Genomic DNA, 13549 nt, shown 5'->3' with positions numbered 1-13549 from the left:
GCCAAGAAGGCGTCTGCGGCGTCGGCGGCTCCCGCGGGTGCGAAGAAGGCGGCTGCGGCCAAGCCGGCCAAGGCCAAGTCGCCGTCGAAGGCGAAGAAGGCCGCGAAGGTTCCGACGAAGAAGCCGAAGGCGCCGCGCCCGAAGAAGGCGACGACGCCGTCTAAGGCGAAGGCTTCGCCCAAGAAGAAGAAGTGAAGTTAAAGTAAAGAAAGGAAAGGGGAAGGAAGGGAAGGGCTGGCGCTTGACCCCGTCGTCCCCCACCCCCCTCCCCCGCGTCGTCTAGTGGCGCGCGATGGCACGGCTGCGCGCGGCCCAAAACGGCCCTTCTCAGGGCCATCAGAGGACGTCGGGAAGGCGTTGATTGTCGTGCTTGGCGCGTTGTGTTGTCTTGTTTGGGTGGCCGTGCGTGCATGCGCCGGGGTGTGTGTGTGTGTGTGTGTGTGTGTGTGTGGGGTTGGTTGGTGTTTGTGTGGCGTTTCTGTATGACCCTTGTGGGTACTGTGTGCGTGCCGTGGTGGTTGGATTGTGGGGCCGGTGGCGGTAGGCGGCGGCGCGCGGTAGCGGAGCGGTTGTGGCCGTTTTGTTTTGTGTTTTGTATTTTGTGCGGCGGCCGACGGTTGGTTTCTCATGTTTCTGGAGACTCTGTTTGTTTGCTTGCTTTGCGGATGGCGCGTCTTGTTTGTTATGTGTGTGTCCTCTCTGTGTGAAAGGGGGACGGGGACGTTGAGACGTGGAAGTGGCCGGCGGGAATTGGGAAGGCGCGGTGGCGCCTCGGAGACGGCGGCGGCCAGCCACCCGTGGTGACGTCGTCCGGCTGTTTGTTTGTGTGTATTTGAAGGGGTGGGGTGGGATGACGTCGATTGTGATTGTTGGCGAGAGCGGCTGTGTACGGGAGGGAGGGTGGGGAATTGTGGTGGTTGTTTTAACGGGGCTAGAGAGAGAGGCTGGGCGGCAAGACCGACAAAAGTTTTGCTCGCGACGGAGAGATGTTAGTGGCCCTGAAAAGGGCCGTTTTTTTTGTGTTGCGCGCGTGCGGTGCCGTGCCGCGGCTAAGCGGTTTAGGCGCGCTCGCCGCGGATGCGGCGCGCGAGCTGGATGTCCTTGGGCATGATGGTGACGCGCTTGGCGTGGATTGCGCACAGGTTGGTGTCTTCGAAGAGGCCGACGAGGTAGGCCTCGCTGGCCTCCTGCAGGGCCATGACTGCGGAGCTCTGGAAGCGCAGGTCGGTCTTGAAGTCCTGGGCGATCTCGCGCACTAGGCGCTGGAACGGCAGCTTGCGGATGAGCAGCTCTGTGCTCTTCTGGTAGCGCCTGATTTCTCGCAGGGCGACGGTGCCCGGCCTGTAGCGGTGGGGCTTCTTGACGCCGCCGGTGGCGGGCGCGCTCTTCCTCGCCGCCTTGGTGGCGAGCTGTTTGCGCGGCGCCTTTCCGCCGGTGGACTTGCGGGCCGTTTGCTTTGTGCGGGCCATAGCGGTTAGCGGTGCGTGCGGTAGCGAAGCGTCCGGTGCTGCCTTGACAACGGGCCCGCGCGGGCCCGTGCTGCGCTTATATGCCCTCGGTGCGCGTGGTGGGGGGAGGGCGGGCCAGAGTCTATATAGGGGGGCGGCGCGCGCTCACGGCGCACCGTAGCCGACTCGCTAGCGCCGGGTGAGGAGCTGCCGCTTGTGCTTTTTTTGTTGCTTGAGGAGGAGGAAGAATGACAGGCCGCGGCAAGGGAGGAAAGGGGCTGGGCAAGGGTGGCGCCAAGCGGCACCGCAAGGTGTTGCGCGACAACATCCAGGGCATCACGAAGCCCGCCATCCGCCGCCTGGCTCGCAGGGGCGGCGTGAAGCGCATCTCTGGTCTGATCTACGAGGAGACCCGCGGAGTGCTGAAGGTGTTCCTGGAGAACGTGATCCGCGACGCGGTGACGTACACTGAGCACGCCAAGCGCAAGACTGTGACGGCCATGGACGTGGTGTACGCCCTGAAGAGGCAGGGGCGCACCCTGTACGGTTTCGGCGGTTAGGCAGGCAGCCGGTGTGCTGTGCTGTGGCCTTCCCGCGGCCGTGCCGTTGCCCGTGCTTGGTGGGAGAGACGAAAAACGGCCCTTTTCAGGGCCACCACACTGTTCGGAAATTGAAAAGTGCGAAAGGGTCTGTGTTGCCTGCCTGCCTCTGTGTGTGTGTGTTTGTTGTTGTTGTTGTTGTTGTTGTGCGCCTCTGTTGCTTTGCGTGCGTGCGTTCCGTTTGGAGTTTCGACGTGACGTGTGTGATGATGGATGCGGGAGGGCGCGGCTGAGTCCGGTGTGTGCGTGGTTTGTTTGTGGCGCGGGCCGGATCATCGATCGGATCAGCTGTTTGGTTTGGTTTGGTTTGTCCTGTGCCTGTGTGTTTGGAGAGCGCGCGCGGCGGCCCGCGTGTCGTCCGTCGTCGGGCCGTTACGCGCTCTTTTAATTATGAACATATTAACAATGATCACATCACATTATTGGTGTATTGATGTCGTTGTCGTTGTTTGGAACGCGACTGTGCGTGCGTGGAGGGGTGCAGAAAAAATGTGTGTGTGTTCGGCCACACGGGCTGTGGACAAGATGGCGGACGTGCGCCGGCGCTGTGGACGTTGTTGTAAAGTGCGGCGAGGACGACGGAAACTTTGCTTTGGACGTAGGTTTGTGTGGTGGCCCTGAAAAGGGCCGATTGTTGTGAGGCGAGCCGGCAAGGCAAAGGCGCGTTTGCGTTTGCGTGCAGGGAGCACGCAAGCGCAGCGCCGCGGTCCCTGTTTAGGCCTTCTTCTCGGTCTTCTTTGGCAGCAGGACGGCCTGGATGTTGGGCAGGACACCACCCTGTGCGATGGTGACGCCCGACAAGAGCTTGTTGAGCTCCTCGTCGTTGCGGATGGCGAGCTGCAGGTGGCGCGGGATGATGCGCGTCTTCTTGTTGTCGCGGGCCGCGTTTCCGGCCAGCTCGAGCACCTCAGCCGCGAGGTACTCCATGACGGCGGCGAGGTAGACGGGCGCCCCGGCGCCGACGCGCTCGGCGTAGTTTCCCTTGCGCAGGAGGCGGTGGATTCTGCCGACCGGGAACTGGAGCCCAGCCCTGCTTGAGCGGGACTTTGACTTGCCCTTGACTTTGCCTCCCTTTCCGCGTCCGGACATGGCGTTTGGCTAGTGGCGTAAGCGCTAAACACGTAACCGTAACGGTGCGAGCCGCAGCGAGTCGAGCAGCGGAGTGCGTGCGTGTGCCGGCGGCGGCGGGGTGGGGGTCCCTTTATGGGCTCGGGTGCGGCGGCCGGTTGCGCGCGCGCCCCATTGGTCGGCGGCCGCAACAGGGCGAGCTGGTAAAGGTGCGGTGTTGCGGTAGCGGCGGGTGCCACTGTGTGGGGAGACGCTGACTAGAGCGGAGCGCTTGCTGCCTGTTGTTGTACGTTCGAGATGCCGCCCAAGACTAGCGGGAAGGCCGCCAAGAAGGCCGGCAAGGCGCAGAAGAACATTTCGAAGGGCGACAAGAAGAAGAAGCGCAAGAGGAAGGAGAGCTATGCCATCTACATCTACAAGGTGCTGAAGCAGGTGCACCCCGACACGGGCATCTCGTCGAAGGCGATGAGCATCATGAACAGCTTCGTGAACGACATTTTCGAGCGCATTGCGGCCGAGGCGTCTCGCCTGGCGCACTACAACAAGCGCTCGACCATCACGTCCCGCGAGATCCAGACGGCTGTGCGGCTCTTGCTGCCTGGCGAGCTGGCCAAGCACGCCGTGAGCGAGGGCACGAAGGCGGTGACCAAGTACACGAGCTCCAAGTAAGGAGGAGGTTGTTACTTCGGCTCTTGGAAGGAAGGAAGGAAGGAAGGAAGGAAGCTCCCTCCGTTGCGAGAGCGGCAAAACGGCCCTTTTCAGGGCCACCAAATTGCCTTTGCGGGAAGAGCGGAATTGTTGTGTGTGTGTGAGTGAGTGAGTGAGTGAGTGAGTGAGTGAGAGGGGCGGCATAGCTACCCGGTTTGGTTGGTTGCGAGGCAGCTGGTGGTGCTGCTGTGCCGTGGTGGTGTGGTCTCGAATGTGGTTGTGGTTGTGGTTACTGGGGTACGGCCGCGAGCGCCGGTGTGACGTGGAATGCGTGCACGAGTCTTGGCGTGGTTGTTTGTCGACACACAGATAGATCGATAGGAGGTGTTGGTGCTGTCTGTGGCGCTGATTCATGTCTTTGTCTCCGTCTGCCCGGTTAGTCACGTGACTGCAATTGAAAGTCCTCGCGATTGATTGATTGTTGGATGTCACCGTTACGGCCGTCTGTTGTCACATCATACATGATGGCGAGGGTGAAATGTTGTGTTGCCGTCGACTATTCCCTTTGCTGTACGGCGCGTTGGTGTGTGTGTGTTGGTGACGTTTTAAATGGACGTGTCGTACTATCATCCATTACGAAGTCGCCAAGAAATGTACGGGCGGGTGGGGTAGGCGACACGCACGGTGGTGTACCTATTTGGCCCTTGATTTGATGATAGCCGTTTCTGCAGTTTGACTGATGATTGATTGGACTGTTGTGCGCACGCACGTCATTCACGGTGCACGTGTGTTCGGTTGAGTACAGTAAGCGTGAGGCTAGACGACGACGGTCGTTGTTTGTTGTTATGGGCGTACACGCGTTTCGTTGGTCTGTGTCCCCCGGTGTGAAATGGCAGGTGTGTCGGTGATGTGATCCGATCCGGCGGCTCTGAGTAACTGTCAATATCGGCGCGGTACACCGGCGTCATGGCAACGTGTCGGTGTTCACACCAGTCGCACTGTGGCACCGTCGGCGCCGCGAACGGTGACGAAAGGCTGACCTTTGATCGGTCGAGTGTCGTGTCTGGGCAGAACGTGTGGAATGAGCAAAACTGTTGGGGACGGAAACAATGGTGGAGGAGGGGAACGGAAAGTAATAAAACAAACAAAATGGAGAAGCAATCACCGGAAAACGAAGCAGGGAAAAACGGAGAGGCGCTGTCTATAGCAACGGAACGTTCCCGTGCATTGCAGCCGCACTGAAAGGCGTTTACGGCGCGGCTGCAGGTGTCGGCCGTGGTGACGGCTGAATTGCATTGCCTTCCCGGATGAAACGTTCGCCGACATGGCTCGGAGGAGGAATCTATGAGAATGCGTTGCCCTTGCCTGCCGTTTCGTGTGCCCTCCTGTTGTGTACGCTGTTGTTGTCCGGTGTAGCGAAGGGTGTGTATGTAGGGGTGTGTGTGTGTTTAGTGGGGAATTGGAAGGTCGATAGCTGCCGTCACGGTCAAGATAACGCAGTCAAAGGTGTCGCGAAAAAGTGTGTTAGCCGTGGTTGGTTGGTTCGTGTGTTTTAAAGAGAATGGACGAGAGAGAGAAAGTAGGTGGAGAGTGCGTTGCGTGTTGCCTAACTGCGTCCGCGAATATGGCAGTAGTTGGTGGTGGGCGTGCCCTTGCATGTGGCCCGGAAGGCGTGTCCGTTTCGCGGTAGTGGCACCGCTGCTGGCATATTCGGGAGATGGGAGGGGCGCGAAAGGAGAAAGGAGACGCGGAGGCTTTTAAAGACGGGGAGGGCGCGTGTGGGTGGCTCGCGCTGCGCTCGGCGGTTGTGTTTGTGCAACAAATGTGTTGCCGGGAGGGGACCGTTGTTGTGGTGCGGTTGTAGCCTCAGACGCGGCCGGCAGTGAACGTGAGACGACGGATGCGGGCCGGGGCGGCGCATGTCGCCGGTGCCATGCCTTTTAAGAGCCGCGTGGTCGGGGGTGTGCGCACCGTGTGTCGTGTTGCGAGACAGCATCATTTGTGCTGCGTGGCGTGGCGTGGCGTGGGGGCGAGGAGAGCGAGCCGCGCGGTGTGCTTGTGCGCCGGAGAATGGCACACTGCGCCTGCCCGTTGAGGAGGCCGATGGCCGTGGTGTGGTGGAAATGGAGCGCGTCGGACGTGCACCAATGAGAAAGAGAAACAAAGCGGCGACAACGAACGAAAGGGGGAGGGAGGCCATTGTGTCACATGCGGCGGTGGGAGGAAAAAAAAAAAAACAAACAAACAAACAAACAAGAAACGAAGACGTAAGAAAGAGGAGAAACAACAAAGAGAATGAGTCGTGCGTTCGCGAGGGGGGGTGCGCGTGTAACTCCGGTACGCGCAGTGCCGGAGCCCAACGGCTGTGTCGTCGACGCCAGTGCTTGTCGGCCGAATGGGTGCGGGAATAGAGGCAGCGTCGGCACGGAGAAGCAAGCAAGAAGGAAGGACGCACGCGCGCTGCGGCGTTTGGCGCGGTTTGCGGCTGGCGCCTTTGGTGGCAACGGCCGGGACAAGCAGCGGTGTATGGTGGTGTGCGGGGCGGACAGGGGCGGCGGCGGTGGTGGACTGGGAGGAGGCGAGGCGGCGCCGACGGTGGCGTGTGGTACGGCGAAAACGGGACGGACGGACGGCGGATGTTGGAGAGGCGCCGCGCACGCAGACACATGGAAGGAAGGAAGGAACGAACGCAAGGGAACAAATGGAGGGGGCGAATGTGGAGATGCGGGCAGGCGGTGGTGTTTGTGGGCATGTGGTGGGGAGAAGGGCGGGGGCGGGAGGACAGAGGCGAGGCGACTGCGTGCTTGCTCGCTCGCTCGCGTGTCTTTTGTTTTTGTGTTTGTTTTTCCATCGTTTGGTCGCCTTGGAGCCTGTCGGTCCCGTCCGTGTGTGGCCACGCTTCGGGTGCGTGTATGTTTGTACGTTTCGTTTGTTCGTCTTCTGCAGCAGAGGCGGTGCGCGGCAGTGGGAACGCCTGCCTGGCGGCTGGGACGGCCAGCAAATGCGGTTGGATGGGCGGCCACAGCACCGCACCTGTGCCCAAGGAGGCGACGCTGGCGGCGGGGCCCCCTCGGATGCGGCCGGCTGGGGGCTGTGTGCGCTGCCGCTGCCGCTGCCGCCGCCGCCGCCGCCGCCGCCGCCGCCGCCGCCGCCGCCGCCGCCGCCGCCGGTGCTGGTGCTGGTGCTGGTGCAGCAGCAACAACGACGAACAACGAGTAAGCAAGAAGAGGACGAAGCGGATGGCTGGTGGGTGAGTGCATTTATTTAGGCGGTCGACAAGGCAGTGCGTGATGTGGCGTTGTGACGGGGGTTTGCTCACGTGGCCTCGTTTGTGTTGATGCGCAGGAAGATGAGATGCGGGCAGACGCAGACGCGTACAGAGAGACGAGCCCGGTCTGCAGCAGGATGTGTGGCGCGGCGCGCCGAGTGCAGAGCAGCGCGCGCCGCCTGGGCCGGGCTGGGCCCGCCCGGCGGCGGGCCGCGCTGTTGTCGCGGACGTGAGCGCCCCCTGGCGGGTGGTCGGAGGCGGCGCGGTGGACGTGTGTCCGGTTGGCCAGTGCACATTGCGAGTGGCTGGCTGGCGGTCGGCGGCGAGACGGGAGAGGAGGTATGTGTCGCGGGCGCCTTTGCTGCGCTGCGTCGTTGCGTGCCTGGGCGTGCGCCTGTCGACTGTGTGTGACTGTGTTGGGCGTTGTGCCACGTACGTGTGTGCTCGGCCGAAGGCGTCGGAAGAAAAAGAGAGAGAGAGACGGGCGGGAAAGTGGGTCGGTGTGCGTGCGTCGCCCGTGATGCGATGATGTCGCGTCATGTCATGTCATGTCTTTGCGAAACGGCTGCCGAGAGGTGTGTGGTGGCGAGCGGGAATGTGCGTTTGGTGGTTGCCGGCCGGCCGGCAGTTGTTGGTGGTTCCTCCTGTGTGGTTGTTTGTGCTGCTTTGATGGCAACGTGGAAGGACGCCGGTTTTTCCGTGCCTTGCGTGTGGTTGTGTCGACGGTGACTGGTTGGGGGTGTGCGCCGATGCACGTGCCATGTTGTTATGTTTGGGTCGTGAGTGTGTTTTTGGCTGTGTTGTTGTGTACGGGAAGGGGGAGAGAGGAGGAGGCGGCGGCGGCGGCGGCGGCGGCGGGGGTGATAGTGCGTGCAGTAGTGCCGTTGCGACGGGCGTCGGGTGGAGCCGTGCGTAGTGGCGGAAAGGTGTAGGTTGCGGGAAGCGAGCCCGTCGCGTGTCGTCGTCGACGACGGGGTCGCGTGCGCTGTGAATCGAGAGTGGCGGGAAAGGGGCAGCGTGCCGCTGTGTCGTGGTCGTTAGCAGAGGCCTGTGTGCCTGTCCGTTTGTTTTCTGTCGGACGCTTGGTGCGAGGTGTTTGTTTTGTTTTGTTGCCGCCGCCGCGGTTGTTTTTGTTTGTCGGCTGTGCTGTGTCGGTGGGTCGGCGAGCTGTTTTGCGGTGCGTGAATGTGTTGGTGCAAAAGTGGCGGCGGCGTCATGGCTGCGACCGCGACGAGCCGCGGGCGCGCCATTGATGATGTTGAACACAGAGCGGCTGTGTGCAATGGGAGGCCTTGTGTACGGGTAGCGGTGTTGTCGTACGTGCATCCGGCCCGGTGCGGAAAGCGCCGTTGCGGTTGCGGGTTGCCTCTGGTCGCGACGTGTGGTGCTCGGCTTTGTGGGTTTTTTTGGTGCCCCTTTGGCCGGTGGGTGGTGTTTGTTGTTTTGTGTGTGTGTGTGTGTGTGTGTGTGTGTGGTCGGTCTCTTTGGCGCTCGGTATATATCTGCCTCCTGCTCGGTCTTGTTGTCGACGTCGTCTGTAGTTTTTTGCGGCTTGCCGACGACCGACCGACCGAACTACTACCTACCTGTGACAGCTACGTGTGGCGCCCGAAGGTGAACGTAACGTGACCTCGGCGCCCTTAGCCTAACCTAAGATGTCCGGCCGTAAGGTAGGTGCGGCCACCTGACGCCTCACGTCCGAACGCTTAACCTAACTTTGACGCCTAACCTAACTTTAACCCTTAACCTAACCCACGTCCACCTAACGTAACCTAACCTAACCCAAGCGACGCCAACCCTAACCTAAGGTGTTGTACACTGCGAATGTCGAAGGCATGTTATAGTCTTAGGTGGAGAGCACTACACGCAACAAGCGGCTACACGGGTAGCAGGGGTTGTGTGGCGTGGGCTGGGCGGTTTTGTTAGGTTAGATGGCCTTGGGCAAGTACAGAAAGGGGGCAACAGCAGCCTCAACGGGTGCGGGGACCAAGCAGCAATCGGTATCGTTTGTTAATTGTCAACTGTCGAAGCTGCGTTGGTACAGTACCGGAACCGCAAGCGCTGACAGAGAAAGCACCGAAGCTCTGCAATCGTGATAAGGTACAGAAAGCTGGCTGACGCCAGGGATAAATTCTGCCGAAATTGTCACAAAGGTACAGACGGTGTTTTAGAAAGGCTCGATTGCATGCAACCGGTGGTGGTGTGTTCGTCGCTGTTTGAGTAGTAGTTTTGATCCTGTAGTGAAGTAGAGGTGGATGGTTCCTGTGAAATATTGTGGGTGGAGGTTACACCCAACAACCGAGCTAGGTTTAATAATAATTGGCTCCTTTGACCGACCTCCCGACGCAGCAGCATTAGTGGCAGAACAACGGAGAGACGGATTTTGGAAACACATTTCACATACATTTTCCTCAGCATGTTAGGGTCTTAGGTGGAGATTTCAATTTACCCGATATAGACTGGGACACTCAGATGATGTTCAGGACGGGTGGTAGGGGGACAGAGAGCATCGAGTGACATTATACTGAGTGCACTGTCCGAAAATCACCTCGAGCAAAATGAACAGAGAACCGACTCGTGGAGATAACATCGTGGACCTACGGATGACAAACAGACCCGAACGTGTTTCGACTCTGTATGTGCAGAACAGGGACGCAGTGATCATAAGGCCGTTGCAGGGAGGACGGTGTATCTATCTGTTTTGGCTAGCAAGAGTAATAGAAGGCAGATTTGCAGACGACCCGACAGATGAAAAGGCAAATGCCTGTTCCGACACTGACAATGTTGAGTGTTCATGGAGAAAGTGCAAGGCAATGGTAAAAATGCGTTTTTAGACAGGTACGTGCCGAGTGTCGAACTGTGAGGGATGGGAAAAAAAACCCACCGTGGTATACTACAACAACAACGTTAGGAAACTGTTGCGAAAGCAAAGAGAGCTTCACCCAAAGTTTAAACGCAGCCAAAACCTCCGAGACAAACAGAAGCTAAACGATGTCCAAAGTGTGAGCGTAAGGAGGGCTATGCGTGAAGCGTTCAGTGAATTCGAAAGTAGAACAAACCCTATGTACCGACGTTGACAGAAAATGCTAGGACGTTCCGGTCTTGCGTTGAATCAGTAAGTGGCTCGAAACAGCATATCCAGACACTCCGGCATGGTGATGGCATTGAAACAGAGGATGACACGCGTAAAGCTGTGAAATACCTAAACACCTGTTTCCAAAGCTGTTTCACAGAGGACGGACCGCACTGCAGTTCCGTCTCTAAATGCTCGCACGAACGAGAAACCGGCTGACATCGAAATAAGTGTCCAAGGAGGAATGGGAAAGTCCGCCGGACCCGACGGGATTACCAATTCGCGATTCCTACACAGGGTACGCGAAACAACCTGCCCCCCTTCTAACAGCCGTGTACCGCAAGTCTCTGGAGAGGAAGGGAGGGTTCCAAATGATTGGAAAAGAGCACAGGTAGTCCCAGTCGTCGAGCAGATGCGCAAAAACCATAGACCCATATCTCTGACGTCGATGTGTTGTAGAACATGTTGTTTGCTCGAGTATCATGTCGTTTGTGGAAACTCCAGAGTCTACTATGTAGGAATCCATGTTGGATTCCGGAAACAGCGATCGTGTGTGAGACCCCCAGCTCGCTTTATTTGCGCATGAGACCCAGAAAATATGAGATACAGGCTCCCAGGTGGATGCCATTGTCGTTGACGTCCGGAAGGCGTTCGATACAGCTCCGCACCGTCGCCTGATAAACGACGTAAGAGTCTACAGAATATCAGACCAACTGTGTGGCTGGATTGACGAGATGTTAGCAGACGGAACACAGCATGTTGTTATCAATGGAGAGACAGACGTCTACAGACGTTAAAGTAACCCCTGGCGTGCCACGGGGGAGTGTTATGGGACCATTGCTTTTCACAATTCATATCATATAAATGAGCTAGTAGATAGTGCCGGACGTTCCATGCGTCGTTTCGCGGATGATGTGCTGTATGTAGTATACAGAGAGGTTGCAGGACGATCGGCAGCGGATAGGCACCCGGTGCAGGGAGTGGCAACTGTCCCCTTAACATAGACAAATGTGATGTATTGCGAATATACAGAAAGAAGGATCGTTTATTGTATGATTGATTATATGATAGCGGGACAAACACTGGTAGCTGTGACGTCTGTAAAATATGTATCTGGGAGTATGCGTGCGGAATGATTTGGAAGTGGAATGATGATCAGATAAAAGTAATTGTTGGTAAGGCGGGTACCAGGTTGAGATGCACTGGGAGAATGCTTAGCAAAAATGTAGTCCATCAACAAAGGAGGTGGCTTACAAAAACACGCGTTCGACCGACCCATACGTGAGTGTTGCCCACCAGTGTGGGATGCGTAGCAGGTCGGGTTGACGGAGGAGATAGAGAAAGGTCCAACGTTTCGTCACAGGGTTATGTGGTAACCGTGATAGTTAAGTGGCAGACTCTGCAAGGGAGGCGCTCTCTGCATCGCGGTGTAGCTTGCTCGCCAGGTTTTCGAGAGGGTGCGTTTCCGGATGAGGTATCGAATATATTGCTTCCCCGTACGTATATACCTCCCGAGGAGATCCCGAATGTAGTAAAAGTAGAGAGATTCGAGCGCGCACGGAGGCTTTCAGACAGTCGTTGTTCCCGCGAACCATACGCGACTGGAACGGCAAAGGGAGGCAATGACGACAGTGGCACGTAACGTAAAAAGTGCCCTCCGCCACACACCGTTGGGTGGCTTGCGGCGTATAAATGTAGGAGGTCGGCTGTCGTGTGTGCTTGGAGGCAGATTCGGTGTGTCTGTAGTTGCGGACGGCGGTCAGCCCCCCTCGCGTAAGCGGCGAGGGGCGGCGGCGCTCGGTTGGCCGGTGCCGATGTTGCGCAGGCGGCGCCCGTTTTGTTTGCGGCGGGCAATTTTGTGAGAAAGGGGCGCGAATGTTGGCGGGCGAGGTGGCCCGACGGCTGCGGGCCGATCGGGAAACGGTGGGAGGGCGATGGGGCGGCGGAGGTGCGTTTGCACGGCCGGCATCGCCGCACGCCTCCGCTTGTGTGGCTGTGGCGGCGGCCGCGCTGGCCGGGCTGGCGCGGCGACGGTGTGGCACTTTTGCCGAAGGTTTGGCCATTGTGGCGGGTCGTCGGCTGGGGCTGTGGGGGCGGCATGTGGGCGGGGGCGGCGATTCTCGGCGGGCCGAGCCAGGCTGTAGCGCGCGGTAGCTGCAGTTTGGCCGTGGTTTGCGGCGCTGCCGTGGCGACTGGTTGGCGACTGTGGTGTGGCCGTGTGTAGCCCCATCCTCGGTGGTTTGAACGGCGCGGGTGGTTGCGGCGCAGGTTTGGGGCTGGTCCGCACAGGCTGTCGGACGTTGGGCGGTAGCAAGCGCGGGAGGCGCGGCGCGGCGGCGCGCAGAGTGGCGGCCGCTCTCTCGGCCGTCCGCGCCCGCCCGCGACACTGGCTGGGCCTGGCGGCGCGGCGGCTATTCTCTGCCGCCGTGCTTGCCGCCTGCCGCTCTCGCTCTCGCTCTCGTGTGTGTACGCGCGTCGTCGAAATAATGGCAGATCAGGCGGCTACGAACGAGACTGCTGCGGCACCCGCCGCCACCGGCACGACGAAGAAGGCCAAGTCTGCGGCGTCTGCGAAGAAGCCGCGCGCCAAGCCTGCGCACCCGCGCACCTCTGAGATGGTGACGGCCGCCATCAAGAGTCTGAAGGAGCGCGGCGGCTCGTCGCTGCAGGCGATCAAGAAGTACATTGCCGCGCACTACAAGCTGGACGCGGAGAAGCTGGCGCCCTTTATCAAGAAGTACCTCAAGTCGGCCGTCGTGGCTGGCGAGCTGGTGCAGACGAAGGGGAAGGGCGCGTCCGGCTCTTTCAAGCTTGCCGGCGCCGGCGGCGGGGCGGCCGAGGGCGGCAAGGCCCGTGCCGGCGGTGCGAAGAAGAAGCGCGCCGCTCCGGCCAGCAAGGAGAAGAAGGGCGCCCGTGCGGCCGGCGCAAAGAAGGCTGGTGGCGTGAAGGCGGCGACCGGTCGGAAGGCGGGCGCCGCCAAGAAGGCGTCTGCGGCGTCGGCGGCTCCCGCGGGTGCGAAGAAGGCGGCTGCGGCCAAGCCGGCCAAGGCCAAGTCGCCGTCGAAGGCGAAGAAGGCCGCGAAGGTTCCGACGAAGAAGCCGAAGGCGCCGCGCCCGAAGAAGGCGACGACGCCGTCTAAGGCGAAGGCTTCGCCCAAGAAGAAGAAGTGAAGTTAAAGTAAAGAAAGGAAAGGGGAAGGAAGGGAAGGGCTGGCGCTTGACCCCGTCGTCCCCCACCCCCCTCCCCCGCGTCGTCTAGTGGCGCGCGATGGCACGGCTGCGCGCGGCCCAAAACGGCCCTTCTCAGGGCCATCAGAGGACGTCGGGAAGGCGTTGATTGTCGTGCTTGGCGCGTTGTGTTGTCTTGTTTGGGTGGCCGTGCGTGCATGCGCCGGGGTGTGTGTGTGTGTGTGTGTGTGTGTGTGTGGGGTTGGTTGGTGTTTGTG

General features: G+C 59.8%; 1 protein-coding gene across 1 annotated transcript; it reads right to left on the bottom strand.

Annotated features, from left to right (window-relative positions):
- Positions 1-7577: 7577 nt before the first annotated feature.
- Positions 7578-8357, bottom strand: LOC126232437 (uncharacterized). Its single transcript, XM_049942693.1, has one exon. It carries the CDS (start codon positions 8355-8357, stop codon positions 7578-7580), a length of 780 nt encoding a protein of 259 aa, XP_049798650.1.
- Between the last annotated feature and the right edge of the window lie 5192 nt (positions 8358-13549).

This window comes from Schistocerca nitens, unplaced genomic scaffold (assembly GCF_023898315.1).
Source record: "Schistocerca nitens isolate TAMUIC-IGC-003100 unplaced genomic scaffold, iqSchNite1.1 HiC_scaffold_515, whole genome shotgun sequence".
Lineage (NCBI taxonomy): Eukaryota > Metazoa > Arthropoda > Insecta > Orthoptera > Acrididae > Schistocerca > Schistocerca nitens.
Note: the sequence above shows the minus strand (reverse complement) of the source record. Positions and strands in the feature narration are given on the sequence as shown.